Source organism: Psittacula echo, assembly GCF_963264785.1.
Source record: "Psittacula echo genome assembly, chromosome: 7".
NCBI classification, from domain to species: domain Eukaryota; kingdom Metazoa; phylum Chordata; class Aves; order Psittaciformes; family Psittacidae; genus Psittacula; species Psittacula echo.
In genome coordinates, this window is record NC_137740.1 from 1,829,956 (window position 1) to 1,847,622 (window position 17,667).

The 17,667-nt window shown below is 47.6% G+C and overlaps 1 protein-coding gene and 1 pseudogene across 2 annotated transcripts; both read right to left on the reverse strand.

Moving 5' to 3' along the window:
* Nucleotides 1-513: 513 nt before the first annotated feature.
* Nucleotides 514-16,522, reverse strand: LOC308223787 (methylcrotonoyl-CoA carboxylase beta chain, mitochondrial-like; annotated as a pseudogene). Its single transcript has 13 exons — nt 16,224-16,522; nt 11,328-11,524; nt 10,095-10,273; nt 9,113-9,193; nt 8,307-8,485; nt 7,046-7,238; nt 6,131-6,222; nt 4,922-4,968; nt 4,057-4,166; nt 3,336-3,458; nt 2,583-2,731; nt 2,052-2,133; nt 514-597 (listed from the first exon to the last, which is right to left on the reverse strand). The product of its transcript is annotated as a methylcrotonoyl-CoA carboxylase beta chain, mitochondrial-like (transcript).
* Nucleotides 11,732-14,347, reverse strand: LOC308223407 (uncharacterized protein; the record flags this gene model as incomplete). Its single annotated transcript, XM_080622298.1, has 2 exons — nt 11,732-11,742; nt 13,879-14,347. The coding sequence occupies 2 exons, from the start codon at nt 14,345-14,347 to the stop codon at nt 11,732-11,734; spliced, it is 480 nt and encodes a 159-aa protein (XP_080478424.1).
* Nucleotides 16,523-17,667: the final 1,145 nt, after the last annotated feature.

Below are 17,667 nucleotides of genomic sequence, written 5' to 3' on the forward strand. Positions count from 1 at the left end.
AGCCTATACTGAAGCCTTATGCATTTAAATCCCCTCCTGTAGTATCCTCAGAGCAATCTGAGTGGAGCCTTTCCATGCTGCTTTGGAAATTCGAGCCAGCAGGCCCGAGGGTGTATGGCAGCAGCATTTTGTCCTTCATTAGTTCACACACTGGTCTATGTGTTTGCTCTTTGCCATTTCTTTTGTCAAAGTGCAGTTTCTGGAGTTCTGGATTTGATGCTGAAACATGGATATGAAAACACTCATATCACTTGGGATGAATTTGCTTCCTCAGAGTGTTACAGCCCCTCAGCTGAATCCTTCCTTTCACAAGATCAATTTTCAGCTGATGTAGTAAGAGGTTGTGGTTCAAAACACAAATTTATTGCTGATAGAGTTAAAATCCAGGATTCTTGTTTGGCTGCCATGGTTTAATGTTTTTATTAATGGTATCAAAGAATTAGAAAATCACTTATAGTAAAGATTTCTAGTACATGGTGCAACTTCAAAAGGCTGATCTGACTGTGGCTGTAGTTACATCCTGATGACAGGATGCTGATGCCGAGACGCGACCTGGTACTTCTGCTGTTCTGTGATCTTCAAACACTGTGCAATCACCTGATTAAAACCAGAAAATAATAGAAGCAATGAGGCTCTGAACCAAGAAATGAGTAAAACCTCCTCATTCTGCACTCGTTCAGTAAAGCATTTGTTCTTATTTTCTGCAAAGCAGTGAGTGAGCAGTTGTTGGCTGTACTGTCAGGGGCAATAGCTGTCAGTGTGAAGTACCCCTGGGGCAAGGGAACTGTAAAGGAAGAAATGTCCTCTGGATCCCAAACTTCATGCATTGCATGCAGACACAGCCCAACCCTTTTAAAGTCCTTGTGGTGAATTGCTGTAAAACTCCAATGAAAGTAGGTTCTGTGATAATTCATTTCTGTTATTACACAGCTCTGCTCCTAGCCTGCCAATCATGTATCAGAAACTAGAACATTCTGCTCTTCCACATCCATCTTTTTTTAGGAAGTCATCTTTCGTGTCTCATGCCAACAGGGACTGAACCTACAGAACTGCTTTTGGCCTTTAAATACAAGATCATTCTCCCTATTTCACTGCTGCTGCAGCACACACTGTCTTTGAAAAGCCTATGTACAAAACAACACAATGAGGATCTCAATGGGCACATGGTGTCAGTTCAGAGACAGCTAAACAGGAATTCCACCTATTAGCACAAACTGGGATAAAGGAGCAAAACAATATTGTAAGAACAGCTACACATGCAAACAGGAGATGTGTGCTGGTGAAAATGAACATGAGAGTGACAATGATTCATTTCAGCTATCACTGTGTTCTTTCCATGTGTAGCTCCTAGAGAAGGTCTAGTATTAAAAAATACTACTTGGTGCTCTTCCATCATCCAATTATCCATCATCCCATAAACTCCACAGAAAACACTTCTACATCCTTCCATAACTACGTATCACAATTAGAAGGATTAGTTGATAGCTCCGTTTGTGATCATAAAACAAGCTGCAGAAGTGTAAAGAACATTTTGAGTATTGTTAATAAAGAATCTCACAAGGAAAAAGCAAAGACCAAAGGTGGTGGCTTTCAGGAACAACCCAATGGGGTGGAGGTTTGTCAACTTAAAGGAATCAATAAAAAAGGCAGGGGGGCATCCCAAATGTAGCAGCAAATTAGAAGCAGGAAGAGGAAGTGGCAAAAAAAGAAGTATCTTATGTCAAAAGACTGAAAACATATGAACAAAGAGCTGAACTGCAAAGAGCAAGGATACAGTGGTGATGCAAGACTGAAAAGAAAGGATTTGGATACCATTTGGTTCTGTAAAGTTAACGGAGACGTTCAGTGAGGAAATGCTATCAGAATTCAGCAGAAACGTTTAAGACAGGCTACTGGGGAAGAAAAAAGATGCTAAAGCTAAAATTCCACAGAGAAATGGGAGAGCCGGTTCTGGGACTTGGTGTGCCACTGACATTGAGTGAGTCACAGGCATTTGCCTCTAGATCCTTTGGAGATCCTAGAATAAAACATTCTAAAACAAGAAAACCCACCTTTCTAGTGTTTTGAGGTAGAATTATGCCATCATCCCAGAGTCTGGCAGAGGAGTAAAATGCACTGCTTTCTTCCTCTAGCCTGGAGAGGACACAGTATTAAACAAGCTTAAAAGCACAACAATGTATTAAAAACCATTGTGCCAGTGAAACAAAATCATAGATGGAAAAGGCATATGTTTAAATCTCAAGTGAATATGCAGACCTACAGTTAAAATTCATTAGAATCCAGTAAATAACATGTGACAGATCTGATCATTCTGCAGTACAGACCATCCTCCACATACAGATGATCACTGTTCAATATACAGCAGAGTATCTTCATTTGGGGTTGTATGGGAGGTTTTAGGCAAACATTTATGTTTCCTTGAGAAGATCTCAAGAGGAGTCATAGAATTACATGGAAAAGTAAAATATCATTCAGTAGGTTGAGGTTTGCTTTATTTGTCTGGGGTGTGTTGAGCTGTAAGATGAACAAGCAGGTAATTTAACTAACTAAACCCTGCAGGGGGTTCTATTTCGTGTCCTTACTTTTCTTTCAGCTGTTTTAGCTCTGCTTCCTCTCCTCTGTGGTCACTGTCCCCAGCTTGTGGGACTGTGGAGAGATGTCTTGAATCCACAAGAGCAACTCTTGCATTAGGCCACAAGGACAAGAAGTTTGGGCTGAACGATCTCCCACACTACAAAAAGAAAGAGCAGAGTAGAAACTCATTGAGATGAATCACAAGAAGATGGGTGTGGGATGGTAGAACCATTCTGCCTTGACCTTGTCGTACAGTTTAATTTGTAACAGATTCATGACACAGCCCATTATCATCAGAACTACAGCTCCTCTACCAGTACAGACACCCTGTAGCACCCTCACCATCCCCACTGCCCCCAGTATTGCTGTTTTATCTTCTCATTTTCCCTCAAGCACTTAAATGTCTAATTCTGAGCAAAGAACCCTATTGTACTCAGGAGCAGGGTGAACAGGACACACACAAGGAGATGTGCTCCTTGATCCATGGAAACATGTGCTGAGGAAAAGGCAGGATTGGCCCCAAGAAGGGATGTTTTCAGGTCACATGATTTTCAGACCTGGCTCTATGCTTTTAGATGCAGACCAAGTTTTCAGTGATAGGAGCTTGAGCTGCGTGTTTTACTCTGAAAGCAGTTAAAATAACAGACTGAGTTAAATGTCTGTAACAACAGCCAGCTGTGGTTTAAAAATGAAGCGCTGTGAGATCATGGTATAGTGTCAAAAGCCTCTTGCCAAACCCATCAGATTTATACCACTCCTACCATAACGTAACTCTCGCTCCCGAAGCAGCCACCGACTACAATGGTTATTTTGGGAACAGCAGCACAAGCAACAGCAGCCATCATGGAGGCCTGGGCTTTCAATCTGCTGGCCTGAGCCTCTGCCTGGAAGGGAAACAAAAATTTTAGACCTTTAAGTCTTTCTTCCACATTCCCTCTGCTCCCACCAGCTCTGGATTTCCAAACCACTGATTTCTTTACGATTCTCCCTCTCTCCTGAGCTCTGGGGAGACCCCCCCTGCAGTCCTGATCAAGCTCTGGGGCAGCAGCACAAGAGGGACGTGGAGCTGTTGGAGCGAGGCCAGAGGAGGCCATGGAGATGCTGCGAGGGCTGGAGCAGCTCTGCTCTGGAGCCAGGCTGAGAGAGCTGGGCTGGGGCAGCCTGGAGAAGAGAAGGCTCCTGAAGGGGAGACCTGAGAGCAGCTCCAGTGCCTAAAGGGGCTGCAGGAAAGCTGGAGAGGGGCTTGGGACAAGGGCCTGTAGGGACAGGCCAAGGGGAATGGCTTGAACCTGCCAGAGGGGAGACTGAGATGAGCTCTTAGGCAGAAGCTCTTCCCTGTGAGGGTGCTGAGGCGCTGGCACAGGGTGCCCAGAGAAGCTGTGGCTGCCCCATCCCTGGCAGTGTTCAAGGCCAAAACCATGCTGTACTTTAATGCCTCCTTTTCTAAAAGATTCAAAGCACATTGCAGTGAACATCCCATACCTGTGAGATGCTTGTTGGCTCTGCTGCCTGTGGAGCTGTGTTCTGGAAGAAGAGGATGGGAATGCTCCACTGGCTGCACAGCTGCACAAAGTGGCTACCCTTGAGAGAAGCATAGAATCATAGAATAGTTAGGGTTGGAAAGGACCTTAAGATTATCCAGTTCCAACCCCCTGCCATGGGCAGGGACACCCCACACTAAACCATGGCACCCAAGGCTTTGTCCAACCTGGACTTCAACACCACCAAGGATGGAGCATTCACAACCTCCCTGGGCAACCCATTCCAGTGCCTCACCACCCTCTCAGTAAAGAATTTCTTCCTTAGATCCAATCTAAACTTCCCCTGTTTCAGTTTGAACCCGTTACCCCTTGTCCTGTCACTACAGTCCCTGATGAAGAGTCCCTCCCCAGCATCCTTGTAGGCCCCCTTCAGACACTGGAAGCTGCTCTGAGGTCTCCACGCAGCTTCTCTTCTCCAGGCTCAACAGCCCCAACTTTCTCAGCCTGTCTCCATACAGGAGGTGCTCCAGCCCCTGATCATCCTCGTGGCCTCCTCTGGACTTGCTCCAACAGTTCCATGTCCTTTTTGTGTTGAGGACACCAGAACTGCACACAGTGCTCCAAGTGAGGTCTCACGAGAGCAGAGCAGAGGGGCAGGATCACCTCCTTCAACCTGCTGGTCACGCTCCTCTTGATGCAGCCCAGGATACGGTTGCTTTCTGGGCTGCGAGCACACACTGCAGCCGGCTCATGTTCATTTTCTCATCGACCAACACCCCCAAGTCCTTCTCTGCAGGGCTGCTCTGAATCTCTTCTCTGCCCAACCTGTAGCTGTGCCAAGGATTGCTCCAACCCAGGTGTAGGACCATCATGAGACAGCTCACCGTTGTTGGCCACTATTCCCACCAAGTGCCTACAAAGCAAGACTCAAGAACATTTTCACTTCTAAACTCTAGAAATCATGACACTGTAGCTTGTAACATTCTGAGGGATGGAAATATAAATATCTGTACACACACGCACAGAGATCTATCATTTACAGAAGTTCAGCATGTAAAAGGATACAAGTACACGTGTCATTTCATTCAAGGACCCACACACGCCTAACGAGAAGCCTTACAGCATTCCTGATACATAAAGCATGGAAGTATTAGAATGGACTAATACCCAGAGAGCAGGTAAAGCTATAGATGACCTTGTCAGAGTCAGAAAGGTAACATTACTACAAGGTAATGTACAAGGTGCCTGGCCTCTGGGCTCTCTTTAATTCCTGTATCATGCAACAAAACAGTCAACCTGAAAAGTTTATGATTTCAACCTAAAGAGGCTCAAACACTGTATTTTGCTACCTTTTTTTTTTCCCCTAGTATGATTTGACTGGAATGTTATATGCTTCATGAATGTGTTAACAATGCAGTCTGATCTGAATTACACAAGGTTTTGTTGCATATTATCCCATCTCCATCACATGGGGGAAGGGATGAGAGCTTTAAATTCAGTCTGAAAAGGAACACTTTTAAAAGATGCTGTTTCTGATTTCCTAAGGAATCTGCTGAGACTTCAATGTTGCAACTGTCTGGCTGGTAGTTCCTGTGAACAAATAAATCATATCACCAGGTTATGAAAACCATTCATTTGTCATCACTCCCTGCTGCTATTGGCCTGGGACGTGGTGAATTCAGAGCTCAGAGACAGAAATCAGCCTATTTTATTACCAATCTTTGACTGACTCAGAACTTCATGAACACTGTTACTGTAACACTCTAAAAACTGATGATGATGTGAAAGCTATTAGACAAGTAGAGAGGAGATGTAGATTAGATATTGGGCAGAAGCTCTTCCCTGTGAGGGTGCTGAGGCGCTGGCACAGGGTGCCCAGAGAAGCTGTGGCTGCCCCATCCCTGGCAGTGTTCAAGGCCAGGTTGGACACAGGGGCTTGGAGCAAGCTGCTCCAGTGGAAGGGGTCCCTGCCCGTGGCAGGGGTTGGAACTGGATGAGCTTTAAGGTCCCTTCCAACCCAAACCATTCCATGGTTCTATGATATGCAATATGTCCATACATTTTGCTAGCCTTACCCTTCCACGTGGCCAAATCCTGTTACTCATGTCTTTCCATAATTAGCCTTGAATTCCTGGAATCTGCTTCCGTCCAGCAGACGGCTCAGAATCTGTAAAGAAACAGTCTTTTACTATAGAAATCCAAGTGAAAACAGGACAGTTCTGCTAAAAGACACGCTCTTATTCAAACAGTCAGCCTAAATGAGCACTGAAGCCCTTCTACATCTTCCACTCCACTGAATACTCAGTATGCGCAAAACACCAGATCTGTGTTTACATTTCATTACCAACCATGTATTTTGAGCCAAAGTTCAGCTCCAAAATTACTTCAGTGTTACAGAGCACAGTTGTTCATGTGCATATAAATGCTGTACAAAACCCAGCGTGTGCAGCTATGGCTTGTGTGCATAAGGAACACTCAGCTGCGGATTGCTCAGGCTTTTTCCAAACACAATTTAAAAGCTGCCTTCAAAGCTGCATCACTTTCTACAGTCAACCCCCTCAAATGTAGGAATTTACCTCCGGAAAAGATACTGGATTCACATGGAGACTAGATCTCTTCTAGAACAACACAATGAAAACAACATGGGCAGCTCAGCATGTCTTTGCTTCTGTGTTAGCATCTGTCCCGACTTCAGACAAGTCTTTGTCGGGTTTTCAGTCAGTTTTTCCATTCAACATGCACGTGACAAGACAAAGCCTTGATTTCTTGGAGGAGGAAAGGCAGGGGAGGAGACTTAAAGAGGTGGCAAAAGGGGTGCACATGCTCAAGGCAGCCAACATGGTACATGACATACTGACACAACACATGAAGGGGCTACAAGAAAGCTGGAGAGGGGCTTGGGACAAGGGCCTGTAGGGACAGGCCAAGGGGAATGGCTTTAAACTGAGCAGACTGAAAGGAAGAAGGAAGAGAGCATCTGTCCACATTACCAACTTGATAGGAAGAGTACACCTGTAATCCCGTGGCGCCAGTCCCAGGAGCTCATCAGAGCTATATAAAGGGCTGTCATGCTCTATGGCCTCCTGTGGCAGGGGTTCCTAATTCAGTGTGGAGATAATGTTTCAAATACGTTCATAGGCTTCCTTTTCTGAAGATGCAAAATGGTCACTGCAGCCACTGACACTGGGAGAGAGAACAACATTATTAACACTGAATTAATGAAACCTGAATTCCGACTGATAGAAAACAAACTGAAGGAAAAACCTTAATCCATACCGGGACTCTCCAACCTGCCTGAAAACACTGTGTGATGCTCTTGTACGAATGAGCTGAAAGCAGTGAAGTCAGTGGAATTTCTGTGCAATCCAACCCCAAACCAAATGCACAGTAAGGACAAGTTCTTCCCTGTGAATTTTGTGTTTTATCTGTATTAAAGAATTCCTGATGCCTTTTCCCCATCACCACAGGATTTGAACACTCCCTGTTACTTTCTCGATATATGTATCCTGACAATGTTTCCATTAGGAAAACAAAGACACCACCTCTCTTCTATAGCTGGTCCCTCTGAGGCACTGACTTGCCTGAGCTTGTTCGGAATGTACGTGGGAGAATGGGGAACCAAATCCAGATTTGTCCAGTCCCTGCTTCACCCCTTAACATCACTTAATTCTACTTCCATTCGGCTTCTCTAACCTGTACCTGGGGAGGAAAGCAGTGTGATAACAGGTTCCACTTTTGACCCTGATCCTGACCTCTGTACTTAACATGAGATTTCTACCAGAGTGTGTGAATATGCATATATTCACAATGGAATTCACTTCCACAATGGAAGTGGAAAGTTCCTTGAACAGTAAAGCTGAAATTACAATGCCATGTTACTCTGTTCATTTTAAAGAGTTGTATCTAACCCCATGATACTTCCATGTATATAACTGAATAACAACCTTTATAATAATTCATGTACCATCTCTGTATATAATAATAATCATTCATCCATGTACATTCCCACAGAAGCTGTGGCTGCCCCATCCCTGGCAGTGTTCAAGGCCAGGTTGGACACAGGGGGCTTGGAGCAAGCTGCTCCAGTGGAAGGTGTCCCTGCCTGTGGCAGGGGTTGGAGCTGGATGAGCTTTAAGCTCCCTTCCAACCCAAACCAGTCTGTGATGTTGCATCAATTTAAGATAAAAATAGCAGGTTTTTAAAGCTAAGTATGCTGAATTCTCTACTATTCCTGAGAACTATTTCACATACTGAGAGTGAAGTCTGGCTCCTCCCAGGTCCTCGGAAGAGACATATTCTCCTGTAGCAGCTTTTACCAGAGGTGGGCCAGCAAGAAATAGTGTACCAATTTTATCTATAATCACAGCTTCTTCTGCCATGGTTGGGATATAGGCACCTCCAGCCACACAGGAGCCACACACCACTGCTGCCTGAAGGACACAGAAACCAAACAAGTCAAGATGCTGGGGAGTGGAGAATGGAAAGGCAAAACCATTAACGTTGATTTCAGAGGCTAAATCACAGCTTGGGGAACAATAAACTAGAGATATAAATACCAGCATGAAGAGCAATGCTGGTTCTGAGAGAGTTCAGTGCTTACTCTGAAATAACCCAGTGATTTGACGCTTTTCCAACACAATCAGTCAGTAAACACTTAGAAGATCATAGAATCCCAGACTGGTTTGTGTTGGAAAACACAAGCTTAACACCTTAAAGCTGATTCAGTTCCAACCCCTGCCACAGGCAGGGACCCCTTCCACTAGAGCAGCTTGCTCCAAGCCCCTGTGTCCAACCTGGCCTTGAACACTGCCAGGGATGGGGCAGCCACAGCTTCTCTGGAAATGCATCCTTAAGGATGAAGTATTCAGTTATGTGAATTTGAATCTCCCTTCCCCACAATTCATTTGAATCTCCTGCAGCCAGGAAAGGTGAGCTTCAGGAATTTTTTGCTTGTTTGAGAGTTGTTCCTAGAATCTGTACTAGAACAAAACTGTTTCAGGGCTCTGTTGATACATCTACACGTACTACAGGTCCTTGTGCTCCAGGTGACACCGTACCTGAGGGATTCTCATGGCAGACATTATCGCTTCATTGTAGAAAACTCTGCCACCGTGTGACTTGTCAGGAAACAGCTCTGCCTGTCATTGCACACAAAAACCAAAGTGAGTTTCAGGATCACCTTCAAAAGCCAACGCTTCCTCCTCATTCATTCACAAATGCCTTGTAGCTGACTGGGAAGGTCAGCATCAACAATCACACCTGAAGCTTCCATATCCAGCATTCCCTACAGTATTTATTCCCCTCAGACACAAAAATACCCGTGTGGTTTGAAAGCAGAGGTAAGTTTTGTCATTTTGGTGAAACTCATTTATTCTACGCAAACTGAGACTGCAAACAGGGGGAAGGGGAAGCTCACGTTCATCCTTTATCTGTGACATGACTTCAGCAGTTTCCCTTTTTACTTAGTTTTTGATACAATTCTTTAAGTCAGGTCAGAGCTTTTTCTGTGTTCACTTTCAGTGTGAAGAGGGAAAAACTAGTCTTTGTGATAATGTGACCTCCGTACACTGGAAGTAACCTGTGCCAATTCTCCTTTTACAGTAAGAATTTAAAACCCTACATTTTTAAGGGCCATGGAGGTTACTGCATTATTATCACAGACAATGCAATAAAACAGAGAGTAACTTTATAGACTTTGAGGTTGAAAATAGAAGCCTCAGACCATGTAGTAGTTTACTAGAGACACAAAAGCATTCCAGCACACTGAGGAGTACCCACACTCAGTCAGCACTTTGTCTCCCCACTGACATTCAGGTTTCTAAACTTTGACTGGAAGCTGGATGCAGACAAGCCAAAGGGATCACCACTGTTCTAAACCTTCAAGTAATATCCTGGAGTCTGATTTGTCGGTGAAACTCCATGGAAGTGTAACAGAAAGCAGGGCAAGAAAACACAATGGAAATGTGAGTTTATTGCTAAAAAATACTGTGATTTAGATAAACATTGGTGTTTTCTCTCATGAAGTGGTCTCAGTGTTACCTGCAGTGGCAGGAATGCTCCCCCGCTGTCAACCAGGTACACGGATACCAGCCTGTTCTGCATGGCTATTTCTTGAGCTCTTAACTGTTTCTTCACCCCAATGGCATTAATCGTTCCTCCTTTCACAGTTACATCATTTGCCATGAAGACACACCAGACCCCACAGATTTTGCCAATTCCTGTCAGTGAATTGACAGACAGACACTTACCAGGACTCTCCAAAATTCCCCAGATGGAACAAGGGGCAAGTTACAGCTAGGATGTTCTCTTGGTAATACTGTATCAAGAAGCTGCAAATCAAGTTGCAGACACCACAGAGGGCAGAAATCTGCAGCTCCTCTGGCAGAGGCATTTAAAAAAAAGGGATTTAATGACAGAAAACAGGTGTTGAAATCAACTTACTCCTGGTGACAATATATGAGAAGAAAAGGTTGACTTTCATCCCTTGAGCTAACAGGGAAGGAAATTCAAATTACCTATATAAAGCTGAAAACCATAGCAATCTGTGACAAAAGAGAGGATTTCATACTCTGCCCTTCTAGTTACCTTTTAAACTGGATCCACTCTTCAAAATGCAATGAAGACTTGCTTATGATATGAAAAATGATACAAAATGAACTGTGTCTCACAGTAACTTGGTTCCCTTTCCTCTAACAGACAGCAGCTTATCTGACACATCATCCTAGATTTTTCGAGACAAAAGGCAGTAACTGGTAAGTAGAATAAGTCACTGAATCTAGAAGAAATGAACAAACTTTTTTCTTTAAAGGCTTCTCCCAGATTTCCCAGCAAAAATCACTGAAAAATAATACAGCTGAACTTTTCCATGTTGGGATCTGCAACTTGCTAGAACTGATGTTCATTTTCCTAGGAAAGCATATTCTTAAGATACTAATATATTCCATAAAACTTACACTGTGCATCCTTCTTTCTTTCCCAGCAAGAGCAAACACTTTACCTTCCATGAGCAAGGCTGGTTACTCTGGGAAGGTGTACAGCACATACAGAACACAACTGATGTGCCCTGCCTGCCATCACCTACTCATTGCTGCACTCAAACAGCATCTCTTAAATTGTATTAAGGATAATGTTGCTTCAAAACCCTTTTTCCTTCCAGGCTGCATCCCCACAGGGATGCTCAAAACAAGCCCCTGAACTCAAATCCATCTTTAGATGTAACATGGATCATGTTTAAAGATGATTTCCCATCTAGATGGCAGTCACTGCCGTTACCGGTAAGGCACCCAGCCGCAGGAACATCCCCATAGGGCATGTCGAGCCCTGCCAGTGAAGACAGCTCAAGGAAAGACTCGTGGTCAAGCAGCAGCTTCAGGCGCTCCCAAACAAACAGCTTCTTGTTCCTCTGGGTGTGACGCCAGACGGCCTTGTCTCCCCCTCCTTTCCTGACCAGCTCCAGCAACCCTGAGTATCTGGTTTGAAAAACAAAGTTTCCATGATCAAAACCACCGTTACTTACAAGTGACACTTCAGCAGATTGAACTCGGCACTTAAACATAGTGCAGTCTTCATATAAACGGTGGGACAATGGAGATGAAGTCACATCTTTGGATTATTGTTTCTTACAAAGTGTAATAAAAAGCAAAGCTATGTAATTTAAAGCAAGCATTTAAGTTTTGTCATTCAAAACCTATGTAATAAAGACAGAACCAGAGTGAAATAATACAAATATTCTATCTGCAGTTTATGTTCCTAGCTAGCAGATGTTACTAAATCCCTGTTCTGCACTGGGTGTTGCCCATATACACCCAACAGAGTATTTCACAGCATACCATCATACTTAATCTCTGCCAGCAACCCCGTGAGCAGAGTACTGACAGGGGCTGACCATCAGTGACCAAAGCTGACTTCGAGAGATAGATACTACAACAACGTCAGCCTCTACACTTGCAGCTATCCATTAGGCTCTTACAATCTGACAGTCTAATTCAGCATGGAGATTTACCATGTTCCAGCTACTCTAGGGATGAATCCAGTCAGGGGCTGCCTCCTTCAGTTCCCCTGAACAAGTTTATCTAACAAAAATCCGTATCTGGTAAGTAGAATAAATCACTAAATCCAGAAGAATAAGTGGAATGAATCAGTACATCTAGAAGAAATGCACACTCAACAGCACGGAAAATGCACTTTAAAAGTAGTGAACACTGCAGTGCTACTGCAGCCATGAGGAGGGGAAGTAATTACCACACATTGCTAGGCAGCACCAAGTTCAGATGAAGAAATGCCACCCAAGGCTCTGTCCAACCTGGCCTTGAACACGGCCAGGGATGGAGCATTCACAACCTCCCTGGGCAACCCATTCCAGTGCCTCACCACCCTCACAGTAAAGAATTTCTTCCTTAGATCCAATCTAAACTTCCCCTGTTTCAGTTTGAACCCGTTACCCCTTGTCCTGTCACTACAGTCCCTGATGAAGAGTCCCTCCCCAGCATCCTTGTAGGCCCCCTTCAGACACTGGAAGCTGCTCTGAGGTCTCCACGCAGCTTCTCTTCTCCAGGCTCAACAGCCCCAACTTTCTCAGCCTGTCTCCATACGGGAGGTGCTCCAGCCCCTGATCATCCTTGTGGCCTACTGTCGTGGTTTAAGCCCAGGCCGTAAATCAGAACCACGAAGTCCACTCCCCCCCCCCCCACTTTTCTTCCCTCCGCTCCTGGAGGGACGGGGAGGAGAATCAAAAGAATGCAACTCCCACAGGTTGAGATAAGAACAGTTTAATAACTAAGGTATAACACAAATCACTACTGCTACCACTAATAGTAATAATGATAAAGGAAATAACAAGCAAGAGAATACAACCGCTCACCAACCGGTACCTCACCCCCACCCTGCCATCATCCAGCCCTTCCGGGCCACTCTCTGTTCTACCTCCTGGGCATGACGTGCTGTGGTATGGAATACCTCTTTGGCTAGTTTGGGTCAGGCGTCCTGTCCCTGCTTCCTCCTGGCTTCTCCTCCTCCCTGGCAGAGCATGAGACTCACAAAGTCCTTGGTCAGGGTAAACATTCTGACCCACAACTGAAAACATCAGCTTTATCAGTATTATTCCCAGGTCAAAAGTCAAAACACAGCACTGCACCAGTAGAAAAAATGACTGCTACTGCTAAACCAGGACAGTATCCACCCCTTATTCCATACCATTCACGTCATGCTCAGATCCCACATTTTCAATATACCCTCACTCTCATCTCAGTGCACTCTTATCCTCATGCACAGACCAATCCCTATAAAGCTGCTGAGTCCATTTGGTCCATGATGGTGGGCTCCATCCCTTGTAACAGTCTTTCAGAGCAGGAGAGGCCCATTGCAAAGTCCACCCCTCGATCATGAGTCCATCTCTATGTTGCATCTCCGCCCTGATGGCCTGAAGTGCCATGGGCCCATCAGGCTCAAAATAATTCACCCTCCCCTGCAGCAGTCTCTGCAACTTGTCGTCGGGGACTCCACACAGCTGCCTTCCATCTCCGACGCTTCCAAAGCACTGGAGGGGCCCAGTGGATTAGATACTCGCCCATGCTGTCCCACACACCCTGACACTCATGACTGTCCAGCCTTGGGGAAAACCTCTCGGTCCCCCTGTATTGTCTAAACCCAGACAAGACCCAAACCTGACTCTGCTTAACTCTCGGGATCAGACAAAATGGTCGTGGGTAGAACACACTCTGTGTGTGTGCCAACATGGTGATCCCCATCACAATCAGCAGGCAGGTCCCAAGGGTACCCAAAGGCCATTCAAAACCTTCAAAACTCTCAAATGATGCTGCTGTACTTGTCACTGGGGCTGGTGTAGCTGTTGTGCTTGAAGGCTCTCTCACCACCAGCTTCTCTTTTTCCGAGTCCAGATCTTCCTCCTCTGCCTTGCTGGAAAGTGCTGCGGGGTCTCCTGCATCCTCCTGCGGCTCAGGCTCACGGGGCTCGGCAGATGGCTGCTGGGGGATGCTCTCGGCCGCCGCGGGGCTGGGCTCGGCCATGGGGCTCGGCTCCTCCGCCGCCTCCTCCCGCTGCTCCGCGGCCGCCTCCTTCCCCTCCTCGGCAGCCGCCTCCTTCCCGGCCTCCGGCCCCGCTCCCGCCGCCGCTTGGTCCCCGGGGCCGCTCTCCCGGGCCGCTTCGGCCGCCGCCGGCTCCCGGGGCCGCTCCCCCTCAGCTTCCCGCAGCCTCACAAAGACGGAGGCGAGGACGAGGGCCAGGACAGTGAAGAGCAGCGGGACGGCCAGGTACAAGTCCACGGCCACGTCCATCCCGCCTTGCTGCCGGAGCCCCCCCGTATCGCAAGCCATTACCATAAAGTACAGTGAAACAAGAACCTTAGGCCAAGGCCCACACTTGATAAACACTAACACAGCAAATACCGGCTCCAAGCAATCTACGACATACAGAAACTGTGGTATCAAAAAGAACAACTTTGAGAGCCCATAAATCAGCATTGTGCCTTGGTCAGATCTGTTGTTATCTCAACCCTTCGTGCCCCACGTTGGGCGCCAAAAAAGAACTGTCGTGGTTTAAGCCCAGGCTGTAAATCAGAACCACGAAGTCCACTCCCCCCCCCCCCACTTTTCTTCCCTCCGCTCCTGGAGGGACGGGGAGGAGAATCAAAAGAATGCAACTCCCACAGGTTGAGATAAGAACAGTTTAATAACTAAGGTATAACACAAATCACTACTGCTACCACTAATAGTAATAATGATAAAGGAAATAACAAGCAAGAGAATACAACCGCTCACCAACCGGTACCTCACCCCCAGCCTGCCATCATCCAGCCCTTCCGGGCCACTCTCTGTTCTACCTCCTGGGCATGACGTGCTGTGGTATGGAATACCTCTTTGGCTAGTTTGGGTCAGGCGTCCTGTCCCTGCTTCCTCCTGGCTTCTCCTCCTCCCTGGCAGAGCATGAGACTCACAAAGTCCTTGGTCAGGGTAAACATTCTGACCCACAACTGAAAACATCAGCTTTATCAGTATTATTCCCAGGTCGAAAGTCTAAACACAGCACTGCACCAGTAGAAAAAATGACTGCTACTGCTAAACCAGGACACCTCCTCTGGATTTGTTCCAACAGCTCCATATTCTTTTTATGTTCCCTGCCCCTGGCAGGGGGTTGGAACTGCATGATCTTAAGGTCCTTTCCAACCCAGCTATTCGATGACTCTATGAAACTGCAGAGAAATGTGGTATCTTGCATAGGTCTCATCTTAAATAACCCAGGTTCTTCATTTATTTCAAATAGAGCATTTTTCACCGAGATGAATCATCTTGAACCTACACCACAGCTGACATAACTCCTTACGCAGCACTGTGTGTGTGACTCCCTTATCTTACTGTGGCTTCCTGCGGGCAGCAGAGATTGGAAAACCTCCGGAGCAACAAGCTAAGGATCTTCACTACTGCTGTAACTGCCACCGCCGGAGGGCACAGTGTGCTCTCCCAGCTCCGCCTCCAGCTCCTCTGAACCCCTCCGAACAAAGGCGGTTGCTTCCTTACCTTGAAGCGGCACCGCACAAAATGCATTCTCCTGCTTTCATCGGTGAATCACGACCGAGTGCAGCAACTGCCACCGGCCCGCCCCGAGTCACCCTTTGTGCCTTCGCGTTCACAATCGAACACAAAAGGGTTTTTCCGAAGGTCTAGAAACAATTTTCTAGGTCTAGGAACTGTTTTAATGCAGCCCACGCGTAGATTTGGGCATATTCAGGCTCCTCTTTTAGGGGGGTTGAAGTTTTTAAGCCCTGATCGTGGTAAAATTCACTTTGCAGAGAAACTGCCTGAGAAAAGAGCAGCGAGGGAGCTGGGTTAAGCTCCAAAATGGTAAAAATCCCATCCCCAGATTTATTATTATTAGGGGTTTTTAACCTCTGGGCTTCTCAATTGGGATTGCAGGGATGGAAGCCCTATCCCTGGCAGGGCTGGACGGGGCTTGGAGCAAGCTGCTCCAGTGGAAGGGGTCCCTGCCCGTGGCAGGGGTTGGAGCTGGAGGAGCTTTAAGCTCCCTTCAACACAACCCATTCCACGATCTGTGCTTCTTCCTATGTTAAGCAGTTCCTAGAAGTGCCCATAAGTAACTCTCACATCACCTCACAAGCAGCAGCAGTTTTAGACCGCCCCAAACCCAGCTTATTACCTTTTAACAACAGCCTCGCTGTTCCTCAGGTTGTCTTCAAACACATGCCGGTACACAGGCGGGATACGTCCGTCCGGGACAGGGTAAGCTGGTGCATACTGTCTGTATTTCGCTTTCCTGCTCGCTAAGCGGCAGGGCAGCATGCTTCCCGGCCCCTCACCTTGCAGCCTGCGCGCTGGCTGCTCACACAGATCCCTGTGTTCCCTTCCAAACACGCGGTTTAAGGTGTGTAACCTCGGGAGCAGCAGGGATGCGGCTCTGGGGGCCGTGCCGCAGCACAGCGCGGCGGGGTTCCACATCACCCTGAGGGCTGACAGCAAGAAGGAAACAGCTTTCATTCCACTGCATTAACCCCATGCCCCTCGGCTGGACCCCGAGCCTCAGCCCGGCTCCTGAGGGAGCACCCGGGACCGGGGCCTGCGGGCCGGACCCCCCTCAGGCCCCGTGCCCGGGGCTCCGCGGCCTGCCCGCGGCCCCCCCTTCCCCTCCCCGCCGAGCCTTACTCCGGTCACCGCTGCCGAGCCGTGGGGCCCGGGCCAGGGCCCGCCTCTGGGGGCGGCTCCTCAGGCCTCACGGCAGGCGGCCCGCTCCGAGGTGCGCTCCCGGGCCTGCGGCAGGGCCTTGCTGCTGCCCCGGGGCCGGGCTGGGCCCTGCGCGGAGGAGCGGGGCCGTGCCGCCGGGTCCTGCCGCCCGGGGTGTGCCGGGCCCGGTCAGCTCGGCCCCGGTGTCCTGGCTCCGGGTCTGCCCTGGGCACGGGTCTCCTGTGCCTCAGGCCGCGCTGGTGGCTCAGGGAAGGCCGCGGGTAACGGTGCCATGGGAGGGCAAACGTTAAAGAGATAACGTGGGGAGCAAAGGGAATTGCTGTTGTGGGAAATCAGTGCCAGTGAGTGCACACACAGCACAGGGGCTTCCTCCGTGAATTATATGGTGTCCCTGCCCATGGCAGGGGCGTTGGAACTGGATGATCTTAAGGTCCTTTCCAGCCCTAACTGTTCTATGATTCTATATGTTGTTGGAGAATAGATAACATTACAGTCCCTGCAGTAGCTTCAGAAACAACGTGCTGGGGCTTCACCCACTGTTAAATACACAATGGCCAGAAAACGTCTTGTTTACAACACCCTCTTTCCATGCAGGTGATTGCACGTCTCTGCTCCCAAGGAACCAGGGATGGGACAAGAGGAACCGGCCTCAAGCTGCCCCAGGGCAGGTTTAGATGGAGCTGAGGAACAATTCCTGCCCCAGAGGGTGCTCAGGCATTGGAACAGGCTGCCCAGGGCAGGGCTGCAGGCACCGTCCCTGCAAGGGTTCACAGCCCGTGGAGACGAGGCCTCAGTGCCATGGGTTAGGGGTGGCCTTGGCAGTGCTGGGGTAAGGTTGGACTGGATGAGCTTAAAGGGCTTTTCCAGCCTGGTTGATTCTGTGACTGTGCCCTACAGAGAGC